Source organism: Dendrobates tinctorius, unplaced genomic scaffold (assembly GCF_039654945.1).
Source record: "Dendrobates tinctorius isolate UK_male_01 unplaced genomic scaffold, ASM3965494v1 ptg000060l, whole genome shotgun sequence".
Taxonomy (NCBI): Eukaryota; Metazoa; Chordata; class Amphibia; order Anura; family Dendrobatidae; genus Dendrobates; species Dendrobates tinctorius.
This window is the reverse complement of record NW_027361728.1, coordinates 57784863-57804318: the sequence shown is the minus strand read 5'-3', so window position 1 is coordinate 57804318 and position 19456 is coordinate 57784863. Positions and strand designations below refer to the sequence as shown.

The 19456-nt window shown below is 39.2% G+C and overlaps 1 protein-coding gene across 2 annotated transcripts in view; it reads left to right on the top strand.

Moving 5' to 3' along the window:
* The window catches only part of SCHIP1 (schwannomin interacting protein 1), a 789639-nt gene that overhangs the window by 175530 nt on the left and 594653 nt on the right, over positions 1-19456 (top strand). For both annotated transcript variants that reach the window (XM_073578972.1, XM_073578973.1), the window contains 2 exons: positions 5174-5238; positions 10426-10506. In XM_073578972.1, coding sequence (XP_073435073.1) covers positions 5174-5238; positions 10426-10506 — 146 coding nt within the window. The remainder of the gene's footprint in view (positions 1-5173; positions 5239-10425; positions 10507-19456) is intronic.

The window sequence follows — 19456 nt, the reverse complement described above, 5'->3', positions numbered from 1 at the left end:
GCCGTAGCTGCATGGTTTACGGCTGCTAGCCAGCCTGAATACATGTGGGGATTGCCTGTTTGTTAGGAAATCCCCACATGTATTCAGGCTGTCTGTCAGCCATAAATAATGCTGCTACGGCGACAGAAACTATTCTCGGAAAATTCTCGGAGATCACCCGAGCATGCTCGGGAAATCTCGAGTAACGAGTGCACTCGCTCATCACTGCTTCTTACATTACATTACCTAAGAGAGAAGATATTGAAGTTGGCAAGAACAAAATCGCATATTTTGGATTCTGTCAAAACTCCTTTTTCACTGGTTCTACCCAGTTTACTCTACTTTCGGAAACAAAGAGGAATGTTTAACAGACAGCTCTATATCAGAGACAGTGCCCTGTGTTATTGCTTTTTTAAATAACACTTATAAATCTAATACTAAAATACAAAATTATCAGAGATATTTAGGTATGTTCAAGTGTCCAAATAATAAAACAAAGTATAAATATTTACCATAACATGGTAAAGATGCCCTTATCTACTCACCCACACTAATGGTGCCCTAGAGTGCCTGTGTTGGTTTGAACAGTCATTTTTTGCTGGCATATTGCCTTTAAGTAGAAATATAGAAATGGCAAAAGGTTGAACAGCACTCCCATTATCAAATGGCTAATGTGTACATGCTCCCTGGTGGACTCAGTCCCATGTATCAACCTAAATACGGATCCAAAAAGAAAATTGGAAGCAGTACTCCAAAAGAACATTTCAAAAACTATATTTCAAATCCAACAGGCAGTATTTTGCCTATATGTGTTAGGTGCCAGGATGGATCTCAAGCCTTGTCTGGTGCTGTGGTCTCCCATTCAGGTTTGGCCACTGGGTTGACTGCTCAGCACAGACTTTGGTCCCAGCTCCTTTCCCAGGCTCAGGCTGCATGTGTAGTTACTGCTGGCCCTCCAGCTATGCCTATGGTGACTACTAGTTTACACGTGCAGTGCTTGCCTAAGTCCAGATTTCACCCTACTTAGCATGTCCATGATATGGTGCCTTCCCATTGGTGCTCGGATGTCAGGTGCTCTGGTGATATGGCAGCTTCAGATTGGTCCACAGGCAAGGTCCTATCTGTCTGGACTTGAGCAAGATATAAAAAGCTTGCAATGGCGCACGCCTGTGCACTAGTATCATGTGTGATGGTGGCTACTATACCACCCTGTGTGCACGTATGCCGCTAATAGCACTGCGAGTGTTTTTCTAGACAGGCTGTGTAGGGTGGGAACTCCAGCTTGAACTTAGCATCTGCACCAGGAGTCCTCAGGTGCATCTGCTGAAGCACAACCGTGTGTCAGAGCAGGTTCAACCACCAGCTTAGGCTTCCCCGGGGGGTTAAGTTATAGGGACCCCAATTAGTATTTTTCCATACGCCTGTGCAATCTAACAGGGTATAGTCCTTTTTGCGTTGCTTCATTGTACTGCTCTGTGGGGTAACAGAGCTTGGTACTTTGTGCTCTGTGCACACTGAATGACATTTAACTCAGTGTGCTTAAAGTGTTTTCTCGCAACCTTGCTTCGCCATTGTGCTAGTTGCGGTTTATCCATCACCGCACGGTGGACCCCGGGTTGAGAACGCACCTTATTATTATTTTCTATTTGGTGTGTTCCACCAATCCTAACAATATGTTGGCCTTCATCAAGCATAATATTAACACAGTGCACCTATAGGCACATCCCCAATAGTGATATCCAATCGCATGTCATAGATAAATATATATGTGCACTATATACAGTGGGGAAAAAAAGTATTTAGTCAGTCAGCAATAGTGCAAGTTCCACCACTTAAAAAGATGAGAGGCGTCTGTAATTTACATCATAGGTAGACCTCAACTATGGGAGACAAACTGAGAAAAAAAAATCCAGAAAATCACATTGTCTGTTTTTTTTTCATTTTATTTGCATATTATGGTGGAAAATAAGTATTTGGTCAGAAACAAAATTTCATCTCAGTACTTTGTGATATATCCTTTGTTGGCAATGACAGAGGTCAAACGTTTTCTGTAAGTCTTCACAAGGTTGCCACACACTGTTGTTGGTATGTTGGCCCATTCCTCCATGCAGATCTCCTCTAGAGCAGTGATGTTTTTGGCTTTTCGCTTGGCAACACGGACTTTCAACTCCCTCCAAAGGTTTTCTATAGGGTTGAGATCTGGAGACTGGCTAGGCCACTCCAGGACCTTGAACTGCTTCTTACGAAGCCACTCCTTCGTTGCCCTGGCGGTGTGCTTTGGATCATTGTCATGTTGAAAGACCCAGCCACATTTCATCTTCAATGCCCTTGCTGATGAAAGGAGGTTTGCACTCAAAATCTCACGATACATGGCCCCATTCATTCTTTCATGTACCCGGATCAGTCGTCCTGGCCCCTTTGCAGAGAAACAGCCCCAAAGCATGATGTTTCCACCACCATGCTTTACAGTAGGTATGGTGTTTGATGGATGCAACTCAGTATTCTTTTTCCTCCAAACACGACAAGTTGTGTTTCTACCAAACAGTTCCAGTTTGGTTTCATCAGACCATAGGACATTCTCCCAAAACTCCTCTGGATCATCCAAATGCTCTCTAGCAAACTTCAGACGGGCCCGGACATGTACAGGCTTAAGCAGTGGGACACGTCTGGCACTGCAGGATCTGAGTCCATGGTGGCGTAGTGTGTTACTTACGGTAGGCCTTGTTACATTGGTCCCAGCTCTCTGCAGTTCATTCACTAGGTCCCCCCGCGTTGTTCTGGGATTTTTGCTCACCGTTCTTGTGATCATTCTGACCCCACGGGGTGGGATTTTGCGTGGAGCACCAGATCGAGGGAGATTATCAGTGGTCTTGTATGTCTTCCATTTTCTAATTATTGCTCCCACAGTTGATTTCTTCACTCCAAGCTGGTTGGCTATTGCAGATTCAGTCTTCCCAGCCTGGTGCAGGGCTACAATTTTGTTTCTGGTGTCCTTTGACAGCTCTTTGGTCTTCACCATAGTGGAGTTTGGAGTCAGACTGTTTGAGGGTGTGCACAGGTGTCTTTTTATACTGATAACAAGTTTAAACAGGTGCCATTACTACAGGTAATGAGTGGAGGAAAGAGGAGACTCTTAAAGAAGAAGTTACAGGTCTGTGAGAGCCAGAAATCTTGATTGCTTGTTTCTGACCAAATACTTATTTTCCACCATAATATGCAAATAAAATGAAAAAAAAACAGACAATGTGATTTTCTGGATTTTTTTTTCTCAGTTTGTCTCCCATAGTTGAGGTCTACCTATGATGTAAATTACAGACGCCTCTCATCTTTTTAAGTGGTGGAACTTGCACTATTGCTGACTGACTAAATACTTTTTTTCCCCACTGTATGTGCACTGTTTCAGTTTGCATTATGGTTCATGAAGGCTAAAGAATAGGTGAAATGTTGAATGTTAGATTGAAATATAGTATTTGAAGCTTTTTTGGAATCCTGCTTCCAATTTTCTTTTTGCATCCATACTGTCTTTAAGGTCAATTTCACAAAGCCACAATACAGATTCATTTTAAAGGCAAGGTGACAGTGGATACATGAAACCCGAAAAATGACCAGCATGTATCAGACATGACAGTATGATTATAGCCATGTATGTTTCACTCTGTATCCTCTTCGGCATGCTTTAAAAATCTGGTCAGTTGATTAGTTGATATGGCCAGTGGTGGTTTCTCCCTGCCCGATCCCCTTGTGTGACAGATTTCTCCCTGCATGTGTACTATCAGTCGTTGGCAGTGGGAGGGTACATGTGCCGGAGACCGACCTTGTCCATCTCTAGTCAACCATGCAGTTTGGTCCTAAGGTGGCTTGTAAATTATGTTTTGCAAGCAAGAGTAAAACAAACATGGCTGAAATCATAGACTCAGTGTCTGATGCATTCTGCCCGTGGTTTAGGCAGCATCCATCCTCTGTCATTTTTCTCTTACGTCCTTTCCTCAAAAGTAAATCAGGATTACAAACTACCTGAGACTATAGCCTAGGTGTGAACCTAGTCTTAGACCACAAAAGTATCTAAATTCCTTTTTCACTATTTAGAAAAATAGATATCAATAGAAAACAAGCCAAAGAGATTGTTAACGTTGAGAAATGTGTATGTGTACTTTCTAGCAGGCTCCTAGGGTTGGTCCAGCCTCAAGAACTTGGTACAATATAATACTGGCAATGGAATGCAAATAAATTATGTCTGTACAACGTTGACCTAAGAATCGGCTGCATTTATAAAAATTATTTTTTTTTTTTAACTAGATGTTTTCTGAGTGGCTTTTGCCTGAGGTTGTTAGAACACAATGCAAAATAACAAACCCACCTGAATTGTTCTATAAGCTCTGGAGTTCATTGATGGATGATTACTATGAAAATTCAAAGGCAAGAAGGGATTGCATATAATAATGAAAAATAATTGGAGACCATATCCTTCCCCTTTAAGCAAAAATTGCACAGAATAAAGCAAAAGCAATATTTTTTTTCGGATTCTACTTCATTAAAATCTACAAAATATTCATGCCTCAAGCACTCCCGAGTTCAAAAAGGCACCATTTATCTATCTGTGGCTGCCAGTCATATCCCATTGTCACTCAGATGTTCTGAAGGGACTCGGAATATCTTGATGTACGCAGGCATTTTAATATAAAAAGAATAATTTGAATGGTGCAAGGAAAAATCCACTTGTCAGAAGTCTCTGTTTCTGAATCCTGCTCCAGCTCTTTATTGAATCACAAATGGATTAGCCACAAAGGCAAATGTAAGGAGAATGGGGTTAAGGAGCAATTATAGGAAGGCCGATCTAGATGAGGTTATCTGTCATATTTCCACAGATAACAGTCTAAGGATAGATATGTTAAAGTCATTAATTCTGTTGTGGCACTGAATGGGTTATTGAGTGAAGGCAAAGCTACAAATTAGCTATTGACAAGGTCAGTCCTATGAAATAAATCAACATTGATATGTATCTCCGCTTGTCTGTCAATTTTATTGGCAGGCAGTTCCAGTTTCCATATATTTCTCAGTACGCTTTTTCTTCTGCATGCTTAAAATGTATACATTATTTTTTCAAATCTAAAATAAAGGTCAATTCTTAGGCTGAGATTTGCATAAAATGCTAATGAACATACCCCTAGACATCCATTGTTTTCTTTTCTTCCAGGAAGAAGTCGGAAGGCTTCAGCACTCCTTTGAGAAAATTCATGACGGAGCCTGTTTTGTAGAAAGGTGAATTTATTCTCTATTTACCAACAATAAAGACTGGTTCAGAGATGTTAAAGTCATTTAAAGCTATAAAAGCTTTGATCAGTTGCCCCAAAATGGACTCTGATGGCTTATCCTAGGGACTTATTTAGAGAAGAGGTCGGAGCTTCAAAATCCAAGAAAATCTAGAATTTATTGTTTACAGACAATCGAGTGCTGTACATACAAATGTGATGTTTCTGCCAATTAGACCATTATCAAACATGCACTATCAGCGTCGGACTGGCCCACCGGAGAACCGGTGGATTCTCCGGTGGGCCCTGGCATCTGGTGGGCCCTGGCACCTGCTGGCATACAGGGCCAGCAGTCGCCTAGGGCCCCCGCTGTTCCAGGGGCCCCCAGCCAGTGGTGTGTTGCACACCATGCAGCTGCTATGGGGGCCCCCGCCAGCGGAGCAGCAGGGTGTCAGGAGGCAGGAGCCCCTGTCCCCGCTGCTAAAGAGAAATTAATATTCACTGCGAAGCAGTGAATATCATTTCAGGTCTCCACCCCCAGAGGCCCCGCCCCCAGCCCAGTAAGCTGCTCTGCATCAGGGCCGGCGCCGCCCTCAGTCCTCTCTGCTCCTGGCTCACAGCCAGTGCGCGATGACGTCACTACATCGCGCACCCGCTGTGTGTCTGGCAGAGGGGGCAGCTCCAGACACTGAAGCCGGGATCAGCGTGGGAGCGAGGAGGAGAGGTGAGTATTGTGTTTTGTTTTGTTTTTTTATATATCTCTCTCGCTCTCTCTATCTGTATCTATCTATCTATATATCTCTCTTATATCTATCTATCTTTCTATCTCTATCTATTATCTATATCTATCTCTATATCTATCTCTATTATCTATATCTATCTATTTCTATATCTATCTCTATCTATCGCTCTATCTTTATATCTGTCTTTCTATCTCTACATCTATCTCTATATCTATCTATCTCTATATCTTTCTATATATATCTCTATATCTATCTATTATGTCTATCTATCTATCTCTATATCTATCTATTATGTCTATCTATCTCTATATCTATCTATCTTACTCTATCTATCTCTATATCTATTATCTCTATATTTATTATCTATCTAGCTACCATCTATATCTATCTATCTTTATCTATATATATCTCTATCTAATATCTATATCTATCTCTATACCTATCTATCTATTTATCTATCCGTTATCTATCTCTATATCTTTTCTCTGTATCTATCTATCTCTATATCTATATCTCTCGCTATCTATCGCTCTATCTCTATATCTATCTCTATATCTATATCTATATATCTATCTCTATCTATCCCTATATCTATCTCTATATCTATATCTATTTCTCTCTATATCTATCTCTAATCTCTCTCTGTATATCTATCTATCGCTCTATCTCTATATCTATCTTTCTATCTCTATATCTATATATCTATCTTTCTCTAACTATTTATCTCTATATCTTTTCTCTGTATCTATCTCTCTCTATATCTATATCTATCTATCTCTATATATATATCTATTATCTCTATATCTATATCTATTTCTCTCTATATCTCTCTATATCTATCTATTTATTTATCTCTATCTATATCTATCTCTCTGTTTTTCTATCTATCTTTCTATCTCTATATCTATCTATCTTTCTCTATCTCTATCTATCGCTCTATCTCTATATCTATCTTTCTATCTCTATATCTATCTTTCTATCTATCTCTATATCTATCTATATCTATATCTATCTATTATGTCTATCTATCTAGCTATCTCTATTATCTATATCTACCTATCTCTATATCTTTCTATCTATCTGTTATCTCTATATTTATTATCTATCTTTATCTATCTATCTCTATCTATTATCTATATCTATCTCTCTATCTATTGATCTCTGTATCTATCTCTATCTATATCTATCTCTCTCTATCTACCGCTCTCTATCTATCTTTATATCTATATCTATCTATCTATCTCTATATCTATTATCTCTATATCTATCTACCTACTGTATCTCTATATCTATCTCTATATATATATCTGTTTCTCTCTATATCTATCTCTATATCTCTCTCTCTATAGCTATCTATATATTATCTCTATATCTATCTATCTCTATATCTATCTATCTATCTATCTCTATATCTATCTGTTATCTCTATATCCATATCTATCTATCTCTATATCTATCTTTCTATCTAACACTATATCTCTATATCTATCTCTATATCTCATTATCTATCTATCTCTATCTCTCTTTATCTATCTATCTATTGATCTATCCATCTATCTCTATATCTATCTATTATATCTATCATCTATATCTATCTATCCATCTATCTATCTAGCTATCTCTATCTATCTCTATATCTCTCTCTATATCTATCTATCTTTCTAACTCTATATCTATCTATCTCTATACATATCTCTATATCTAGCTATTATCTCTATATCTATCTCTCTATATCTATCTGTCTCTATATCTATCTCTATATCTATCTATCTATCTATCTATCTCTATATCTATCTCTATATATATCTCTATATCTATTTTTATTTATAGCCATCTATATATATTTATCTCTATATCTATCTATATATGTCTATATTATTATTATATCTGTATATCTCTATCTATTATCTATCTCTATCTATTATCTATCTCTATCTATATATCTATCTATCTCTATATCTTTCTATCTATAGCTATCTATCTCTATATCTATCTATCTATCCATTATCTATTTTCTATCTATCTCTATATCTATCTACCTATCGATCTATCTATATTTCTTTCTATATCTATCTTTATATCTATCTCTATCTATCTCTATCTATCTATCTCTATGAATCTTTCTATCTATATCTATCCATTATCTACTTTCTATCCATTATCTACTATCTATCTCTATATCTATTTCTACATCTATCTTTCTCTCTATATCTATCTAACTCTATATCTATATATCAATATAGCAGTATTCCCTATGAGGGGGGCAGTATTATTCCCTATGAGGGGGTGCATTATTCCCTATGAGGGGGGCAGTATTATACCCTATGAGGGGGTGCATTATACCCTATGAGGGGGTGCATTATACCCTATGAGGGGGCAGTATTATACCCTATGAGGGGGGCAGTATTATACCCTATGAGGGGGTGCATTATACCCTATGAGGGGGGCAGTATTATACCCTATGAGGGGGGCAGTATTATACCCTATGAGGGGGTGCATTATTCCCTATGGGGGGGGCAGTATTATACCCTATGAGGGGGGCAGTATTATACCCTATGAGGGGGTGCATTATACCCTATGAGGGGGGCAGTATTATACCCTATGAGGGGGGCAGTATTATACCCTATGAGGGGGGCAGTATTATACCCTATGAGGGGGGCAGTATTATACCCTATGAGGGGGGCAGTATTATACCCTATGAGGGGGTGCATTATTCCCTATGAGGGGGGCAGTATTATACCCTATGAGGGGGGCAGTATTATACCCTATGAGGGGGGCAGTATTATACCCTATGAGGGGGTGCATTATACCCTATGAGGGGGTGCATTATACCCTATGAGGGGGGCAGTATTATACCCTATGAGGGGGGCAGTATTATACCCTATGAGGGGGCAGTATTATACCCTATGAGGGGGTGCATTATACCCTATGAGGGGGGCAGTATTATATTCTATGAGATGGCTGCATTATATTCTATGAGATGGCTGTATTATATTCTATGAGATGGCTGCATTATATTCTATGAGGGGTCTACATTATATTCTATGAGGGGGCTGCTTTATATTCTATGAGGGGGCTACCCCAACTCCTGCTACATAATTAAGACATGTACAACCTTATATTATAGATATAATAGATTATTATAGATATTAGCGTGTTTTACCGCACAATTGGTGGTCTGGTATTTAACTCTATGCAGCTACATAGTGGGCCCCAAGAATGATTTTCTCTGGTGGGCCCAAGGTGTTCCAGTCCGACGCTGTGCACTATACAAAAACAACTAAAACAATGACAAACTAACAAAGCAAGTATAAACAAATACATAGCAAGTAAAATCATGTGTATTATCACATGTGGTATGTAGCACGAAAAATTGATCTATATAAAGCAAAATCACAACCCTTTATAATTCATCAATGTATCTTCCCCCTGATTAAGCTATAGCGAAACGTGTGTCAGGCCCAAACATCTGAGGTGTTTATTTGATCCAGTGTTATTATGTTTAATGTTTCTTATCTTTTCGTCCCTGTGTAATCTTTTATGTGGACGTATCAGCTCATCCATGACATGCTTATGAGGGAGACATAGTTATTTATGCCATAGTATGTTGCATGTTATATGTAGCACACCTTTTGCATTTTGCAGTCACTTTTTGCAAACGTATTATTGTACTTTTTTTTAGATATTTGCATGTTATATGTATAATTCATTAGTAATCCAAATATTTTTTATGAATCACTATTTTATGCACTAAGCACTTTTTCCCCTGCATATCTACTTTTGCTAATGATGACCCTGATAGTACAGAATGGAATTTCTATATTAGGAACATTTACAATATTAAGGGAAGTCATCTTCCCCCTATTCTAGTCTCATATCTATTTTAATATGTCCTGTAACACTTACACTATCAATTGCTGTATTTTGAAGCCATTTTTTAGTTCTATTTAGAATTTTTGGATTAAAATAAACATAACCAGTTATAAGACCGTCTCTACGTACATGTTTTAAATGCTTTTTTATGTTAATAATAGATATATCTTTGAATTCTTTATGATATGTGTAACCTTTCTATGTAGGTTTAATTGTCTTTAAACCTTTTAAATGGTGGGACAACCCTTTATAAGTCAATATTGTATTTAAAAGGAGAGCAATGAAAAAGCAAAAAAAAAGCAAACAAACTGCGAATATAATATTATCATCTATATGCAGAATCAAGAGTTTTGGGCCTAGATTTGTATAGGCAAGATTGATGCTTACGCCAAGCTGCATTAACTACAAAAAGCACTGTATGTGATAACGACAAATTCAGTTTGTGCTAGTAAATGGCTCAGGAAACTGTTCATCGCAGCTAATGTTGAATGTTTTCCAATTTGTCTGCATTAAATAGAATTTTTTTATTTTAGATTGTGAATATATGATTTTAATTATAACTATATAATATGTCTTTACAGTCATAAAGAGGACATGGATGTAGATAATAATACTGAAAAATACCTTAGCTGTCAGCAGCCACTGGAATCCAAAGTGAAAATGTAAGTAAAATCTGATGTTTCTGAACCATGCCCAGATGGTATTAATGCCAGTTGGCACCAAGACATGTAAGAAACTGACAGCTTATCTTTAAAGGGAACCTGTCAGCATTTTTGGCCGATATAAGATATGGCCAGTGCCTTTCAGGGCTTATCTCCAGCATTCTATAATGCTGGAGATAAGCCCTCGATCCGACCTGAAAGATAAGAAAAATAAGTTTTATTATACTCACCCGAGGGGCGGTTCGGTCCAATGGGCGTCACAGGTCCGAGTCCTGTGCCTCCCATCTTGTTGCGATGCCGCCTTCCTGTTTGGTTCATGGCTTCCTGGCATCGTGCTCCTGTGCAGGTGTACTTTTCTGCCTGTTGAGGTGAGAGCAAAGTACTGCAGTGCGCAGGCACTGGGAAAGTCAGAGAGGCCCAGCGCCTGCACACTGCAGTACTTTTCTCTGCCCTCAACAGGGCAGAGAAGTATGCCTGCACAGGAGTGCAATGATGGGGAGCCTTGAAGCAAGCAGGAGGGCGGCATCACAAGAAGATGGAAGGTGCCAGACCCGCGACACCCATCGGACTGGACCGCCCCCCGGGTGAGTATAATAAAAATTATTTTTCTTATCTTTCAGGTCAGATTGGGTCTTATCTACAGCAATTATAGAATGCGGTAGATAAGCCCTGAAAGGCACTGGTCGTATCTTATATCAGCCAAAAGTGCTGACAGGTTTGCTTTAACAAGCTACTGATCATTAGAAAAAATTCAAGAACACTGGGATTACAATTTGAAAGTAACTTTATTCTTTATATATAATATGGAAATAGAGTACAATACCAAGAACAAAAATGTCACTCTTCATCCAGTCACTCCTTTTCCTTGGATTGTAGACTTTAATGGACATCTAGACTTGTATTAATAAGGTCAATTTTTTCCACCTGCTCCAAATGTACTAAATTGTGTTAATAGGAATATAAGACATCGACAGAGTCAATGGAGGCACTATAGAATACAATTTCTCTCTATATTCCATGTGACTAAATATATCTCCAGTGGGCCCCCACATGAGAATTGTTTGGCATAACACACTGGCTACACTGTACACTGACACAGAGCATATAGCTTCTCATTTACTTAACAAATTAATTATTTTATGGAAGCATAAGCCAAAATTACATAGCAAGAAACCACATAATATCCTCTATCCCTGGCCAAAAATATTTGCATCTAGCTGAAAAGACACCAAGAACAAATGTTGCTAAAGGGCCCTTGGTATCCTAGTCCGACAGCGATACAAGATACAGGTGTTTCTCACAAAATTAGAATATCATCAAAAAGTTAATTTATTTCAGTTCTTCAATACAAAAAGTGAAACTCATATTTTATAGCGTCATTACAAACAGAGTGATCTATTTCAAGTGTTTATTTCTGTTAATGTTGATTATGGCTTACAGTCAATGAAAACCCAAAAGTCATTATCTCAGCAAATTAGAATAATTAACCTGCAAAGGTTTCCTAAGACTTTAAAAAGAAGGTCCCTTAAGGCCCCTTTACATTTAGCGATGCACCAGCGATCCCGACCACGATACGACCCGGTCAGGATCGCTGGTGCATCACTAAATGGTCGCTAGTGAGCTGCCACACAGGCAGATCTCACAGCGATGCAGCAGCGATACAGCGGTCGTTACTTACCTTTCAGACGCGGTGATCCTGACGTTCTCCAGTTCGCGTCCACGCGTCGCTCGTCGGCGCCAGCAGGAAGCCCAGCAGGAAGCGCCCGACGAGAAATGGAGCTGTGCGATCTCGCGCGATGAACGATGGACAGCGGGGGAGCCGGTCGGAGGTAAGCATCACACATAGCAGTATCGCTGCTGCGTCACCAAATCGGTGATGCTTTAGCGATATTGTTAGCGATATCGCTATGTGTAAAACCCCCTTTAGTCTGTTTCAGTAGGCTCCACAATCAAGGGGAAGTCTGCTGACTCGACAGATGTCTAGAAGGCAGTCATTGACACACTCCACAAGGAGGGTAAGCCACAAAAGGTCATTGCTAAAGACGCTGACTGTTCACAGAGTGCTGTATCCAAGTATATTAATGTAAAGTTGAGTGGAAGGAAAAAGTGTGGTAAAAAAAGTGCACAAGCAATGATGATAACCGCAGCCTTGAAAGGATTGATAAGTAAAGGCCATTCAAAAATTTGGGGGACAATCACAAGGAGTGGACTGCTGCTGGAGTCATTGCTTCAAGAGCCACCACACACAGACATGGAGGAAATATGCTACAAGTGACGCATTCAAGCCACTCATGACCAATAGACAATGCCAGAAGCATCTTACCGGTGCCAAGGAGAAAAATAATTGGACTGTTGTTCAGTGGTCCAAGGTATTGTTTTCATATGAAAGGAAATTTTGCATTTCATTTGGAAATCAAGGTCCCGGAGTCAGGAGGAAGAGTGGAGAGGCACACAATCCAAGCTGCTTGAGGTCTAGTGTGAAGTTTCCACAAGCAGTGATGGTTTGGGGAGCCATGTCATCTGCAGGTATAAACCCACTGTGTTTTATCAAGACCAAAGTCAGTGCAGCCATGTACCAGGAAATTTTAGAGCACTTCATGCTTCCCTCTGCTGACAAGCTTTTTGGAGTTGGAAATTTCATTCTCCAGCAGGACTTGGCACCTGTCCACGCTGCCAAAAGTACCAATACCTGGTTTACAAACAACACTGTGCTTGATTGGCCAGCAAACTCGCCTGACCTTAACCCTATAGAGAATCTATGGGGTATTGTCAAGAAGAAGATGAGAGACACCAGACCCAACAATGCAGACGAGCTGAAGGCTGCTAGCAAAGCAACCTGGGCATTTATAGCACCTCATCAGTGCCACATGCTGATCGCCTCCATGCCACGCCGCATTGCTGCAGTAATTGATGCCAAAGGTGCCCCGACCAAGTATTGGGTGCATTTACTGAACATACATTTCATTAGGTCAACATTTCGGATTTTAAAATAATTTTTCAAGTTGATGTTATAATTTATTCCAATTTACTGAGATAAAGACTTTTGGGTTTTCATTGGCTGTAAGCCATAATCATCAACATTAGCAGAAATAAACACTTGAAATAGATCTCTCTGTTTGTATTGACTCTATATAATATATTCACTTTTTGTATTGAAGAACTGTAATAAATTACCTTTTTGATGATATTCCAATTTTGTGAGAAGCACCTGTATGTGATATTCATGATATATCACAGACCTCTGTACTGTATTTGACAAAGTGGGAATTAGCTAACTATATAATTGGAAACAGAGCTAAGAATTATTATTCTAGACCCAGTGTTCCCCATCTCCAGTCCAAAAGAGCCACCAACAGATCATGTTTTTAGGGTTTCCTTGGTATTGCCCAGGTAATGGAATTATTGCCTGTGCAGATGAAGCAGTTATCAACAGGGAAATACTAAGGAAATCCCAATAACATGATCTGTTTTTGTCTCTTGAGGACTGCAGTTGGGGAACATTTTTTTAGACGGTTGAAAAAACCTGTTAATCACATGTTCTTCCACAGATATGCCTATCAACTTCAGAAATATATCTAGTACTCTGGGTAATAACTGTCAATGAAGGTGTTTTATTAGCTTCAAAAATATGGAAAAAATACCCTTCAGATAGCCATTACATTTCTTGTTTGATCTTTGAAATGATGCTAGGACTGTTCATTCTTGCCATGGATTTATTCACATGATTGCTTGCAGATCCACAGACTTAACTTTTTCTGAAAGCTAAAAACAAGTAGCGTACATCTTGTGCACATAAATGTGTATTTATTTTTATCAAGGAAGACAATATTTACCGTAAGAGAAATTGACATGTTGTCAATTTTTTTAAAAAATGCCTCCGGTCAGTTTACACAGCATAAAGAAAATCTCAGCGTGCATGAGATTTCTATAAATCCCATCCACTGTAAAGGCCCCTTTACATTTAGCGATGCACCAGCGATCTGACCATCGATCCGACCTGGTCAGGATCGCTGGTGCATCGCTAAATGATCGCTAGTGAGCTGTCACACAGGCAGACCTCACAGCGATGCAGCAGCGATGCAGCGCACGATACTCACCTTTCACACACAGTGATCCTGACGTCCTCCCGCCCACCTCCACGCGTCGCTCGTCGTCACAGCAGGAAGCCCAGCAGGACGCGCCCGACGAGAAAAATCGGTGACGTTATAGCGATATCACTAGCGATATCGCTAAGTGTAAAACCCCCTTAAGATGTTGTATTTTTTGCACAGCATCAAAAATATACCAAATCCTTAAACTTAGCCTTAAATGAACAAAACCATTGCTGATTAACTCTGAACTACAAAAACATGACACTTAGGCAGTATGCCTAAGTGTTGCGCTTTTCTCGTATTTTTTCTGTGCAGTTTTGTCACAAAACCTGAAGGATTTCCTGATGCCAGCAAAGTGAATGAGAATCATGAAGTCTCATGTATTGTCATGTCTTTCAGCGTTTTTGCTTCATATTTCACCCATACTATAGAGTGAGTTAAAATCTGCGACAAAAACGTATGAAAAAAATGCACCAAAAACTAGGCAAAGATGTGCGTATTTTACGCTGCATTTTTCCTGCTGAGAGATACAGAAATGGTGCAGAAATTTCTGCAACAAATACTTAAAGGGAATCTGTCAGCAGACTTTTGCTATATAACCTGAAGACAGCATGAGGTAGGGGTTAAAACATAGATTTCAGCAATGCCTCTTTTATCAAGCTTCTATGTTTTATTTGCTTACAATGATTGTTTTAGCACCAGTAGCTTATCATTGCTGTGACTATCTGGTCTTAAGAGCCCTGGTCTCACATGCCCCCTCCTGTGATAGACACCTCACTGTCTATGAGAGTCTGTTCCCCTCATAGACTGTGAGCTTGCGAGCAGGGCTCTCATTCCTCTTGGTATCTGTTATGATCTATGTGATTATTGTTATGCTGTAATGTCTATCATCTGTACAAGCCACTCTGAAATGTAAAGTGCTTCGAAATATGTCAGCGCTATAGAAATAAAATTATTATTATTATTATTATTATTATGGACATTGTATATACAGTACTTACAAAGCCTGTGTGGGTGTGGCTTGCTTTCTCAGCTCTGCTTCATTGTTAAAGCTCTGATTGTGTCAGAACAGCTGCAGCCAGTAAGCTAAGTGATATTTAGTTGGATTCAGCTTCTCCGTGCCTACATTAGGTTTCTCTCAGATGAGGTAGTAAAAACCTGATGACAGATTTCCTTTAATGTGTTCATAAACCCTTAATGGGTACCTATCACATGAAAAAAACGCTATTAACCTGAAGATATGGGCTTAATCTGCAGGTTAATAGCGTTTTGAACCTGCCCGGCACCAACTCTTAGACCCTCCGCTGCTGGGAAGAAATGTACAAAAGTTTAGGGTCAATTAGAAATTTCTTTATTTTTTAAAGAAAAGCACAGTTTTTTTTTAATGAAGCCAACATTAAATGATTCAGAAATACACTCTATACATAGTTAATGTGGTAAATAACTTCTAGCTGCAAACGTCTGGTTTGTAATGCAATATCTTCATAGGTGTATAGAGGCCCATTTCCAACAACCATCACTCCAGTGTTCTTATGGTACTTTGTGTTTGCTAACTGTGTAAGAAGGCTAATGGAAGGTTAGAATACCCTTGAAAACCCTTGTTCAAGTATGCTAGCACAGCTGAAAACAGTTTGGCTGATTAGAAAAGCTATAAACCTGACCTTAATTTGAGCTAGTTGAGAATCTGGAGCATTACATTTGTTGGTTCCATTCAACTCTGAAAATGGCCAGAAAAAAAGAACTTTCGTGTGAAACTCGACAGTCTATTCTTGTTCTTAGAAATGAAGGCTATTCCATGCGAGAAATTGCCAAGAAACTGAAGATTTCCTACAATGATGTAGTACTACTTCCTTCAGAGGAGAGCACAAACAGGCTCTAACCAGAGTAGAAAGAGAAGTGGGAGGCCCCGCTGCACAACTGAGCAACAAGACATTAGAGTCTGTAGTTTGAGAAATCGACACATCACAGGTCCTCAACTGGCAGCTTCACTAAATAGTACACTCAAAACGCCAGTGTCTACATCTACAGTGAAGAGGCAACTCCGGGATGCTGGCCTTCAGGGCAGAGTGGCAAAGAAAAAGACATATCTGAGACTGGCTAATAAAAGGAAAATATTAATATGGGCAAACAAACACAGACATCGGACAGAGGAAGATTGGTAAAAAGTGTTATGGACAGATGAATCCAAGTTTGAGGTGTTTGGATCACACACATTTGAACATTTGTGAGACGGAGAACAACTGAAAAGATGCTGGAAGAGTGCCTGACGCCATCTGTCAAGCATGGTGGAGGTAATGTCTGGTCTGGGGTTGCTGTGGTGCTGGCAAAGTGGGAGATTTGTACAAGGTAAAAGGGATTTTGAATATGGAAGGCTATCACTCCATTTTGCAACGCCATGCCATACCCTGTGGACAGCGCTTGATTGGAGCCAATTTCATCCTACAACAGGACAATGACCCAAAACACACCTCCAAATCATGCAAGAACTATGTAGGGAAGAAGCAGGCAGCTGGTATTCTATCTGTAGTCGAGTGGCCAGTGCAGCCACCAGATCTCAACCCCATTGAGCTGTTGTGGAAGCAGCTTGACCGTATGGTAGGCAAAAAGTGCCCGCCAAGCCAAACCAATTTGTGGGAGGGGCTTCTGGAAGTATGGGGTGAAATTTCTCCAGATTACCTCAGCAAACTGCTAGAATGCCAAAAGTCTGCAATGCTGTAATTGCTGCAAATGGAGGATTCTTTGACAAAAGCAAAGTTTAAAGAAGAAAATTATTTCAAATAAAAAAAATCTTTTTTTTCGAGCCTTGTCAATGTCTGGACTAGATTTTAAATTAATTTGGCAACTCATTTGATTAATAAAAGTATGAGTTTTCATGGAAAACACAAAATTGTCTGGGTGACCCCAAACTTTTGAACAGTAGTGTACTTTACTCCTCCAGTAGCTTTTTGTGTTTCAATTACAGTGGTGGCCCCAGCGTGTGTTTAGTCACCACTCTGTGCATAGAGAGCGGCAGCTGTAACCTTGCCCTTGACACTCTGCCAGCGCTGGGCATGTTCAGAATGCTATTAACCTGCAGATTAACACCATATCTGCAGGTTAATAGCTTTTTTGATGTGACAGGTTCCCTTTACAGAGTGACTAAACTTTAGTTTTGATTTTTTCATAATTATCAGGCACTCAAATTGCCTGCAGATCGGTGGTGGAGGTCTTGAAACCCCACTGATGGCAAAAAGACCCCTGGAAAATGCATAGCTTAGCAGACATGAGCGCCTAGCTTCTGTTTCAGAAAGCATACGGTCCAGAGTATGAAATAAGTAAAAAGTATAGGATTCATACCAGAAGTAAAGTGCCTTCTAAATAGTAAAAATCAAGAAGAAAGTTTTGCTGTTTTTAACCCTTTCACCCAAAGCCTGTTTTCCGCTTCCCGACCAGGCCAATTTTTTCAATTCTGACCACTGTTATTTTATGAGGTTATAACTCTGGAATTCATCAATGGATCCCACTGATTGAGATGTTTTTTTCATTACATATTGTACTTAATGATAGTGGTAAAAACTTATCTGATATAACTTCCGTTTATTTCTGAAAAAATACAAATTTGGCGAAAATTTTGAAATTTTCTAACTTTTAATTTTTTTTGCCCTTAAATCAAAGAGTTATGTCACACAGAGCAGTTAATAAATAACATTTCCCACTTGTCTACTTTACATCAGCACAATTTTTGAAACTTTTTTTGTTAGGAAGTTATAAGGGTTAAAATTTGACCAGTGATTTTTCATTTTTACAACAACATTTACAAAACCATTTTTTATGGACCACATCACATTTGAAGTGACTTTGAGGGACCTATATAACAGAAAATACCCAAAAGTGACACCATTCTAAAAACTGCACCCTTAAGGTGCTCAACAACACGTTCAAGAAATTTATTACCCCTTCAGGTGCTTCACAGAAATTAGTGGAATGTGGAAGGAAAAAATAAACATTTACATTTTTTTTACCAAAATTTTTGTTTAGACCCATTTTTTTTTACTTTTACATGTGTAACAGGAGAAAATGGACAATACAAATTATTGTGCAATTTCTCTTGAGCATGCTGATACCACATATGTGAGGAAAAAACACTGTTTGGGAACATGGCAGGACTTGGAAGGGAAGGAGCGCCAGTTGACTTTTTCAGAAGTTTGTAACGTTGAGCCGTGAAAATAAAAAAAATCTAATTTTTCCCACAAAAATGTTTCCAAACTTTGCATTTTCATAAGGTTAACAGGAGAAGGTGAACCCCAAAATTTGTTGTGCAACTTCTCTTGAGTTTACCAATACCCCATATGTGGTCGAAAACTACTTTTGAGGCACAGTGCAAAGCTCAGAAGGGATGGAGTGCTATATTTAATTGCAGATTTTTGAGGGTGCCATGTCAAATTGTCAGAGCCCTGATGTGCCACAACAGCAGAATCCCCCATAAGTGACCGCATTTTACAAACTACACCTCTCAATTAATTCATATAGGGGTGCAGTGATCATATTGACACCAGAGGTGTGTCACAGAATATCATACCATTGGGCAGTGAAGAAAAAATAATTTACATTTTTACCGCCAAGATTGTGCGTCAGCCCCAAATTTTATATTTTCATATTGTGAAATGGGTAAAAATGGCACCAAAATTTGTCTCACAATTTCCTGCGAATGTAGAAATACCCTATACACTGGATGCAGAATTATTAGGCAAAGGAGTATTTTGATCACATCATCCTTTTTATACATGTTGTCCTACTCCAAGCTGTGTAGGCTTGAAAGCTAACTGCCAACTATGTAAATCAGGTGATTTGCATCTCTGAAATGAGGAGGGTTTGGTCTA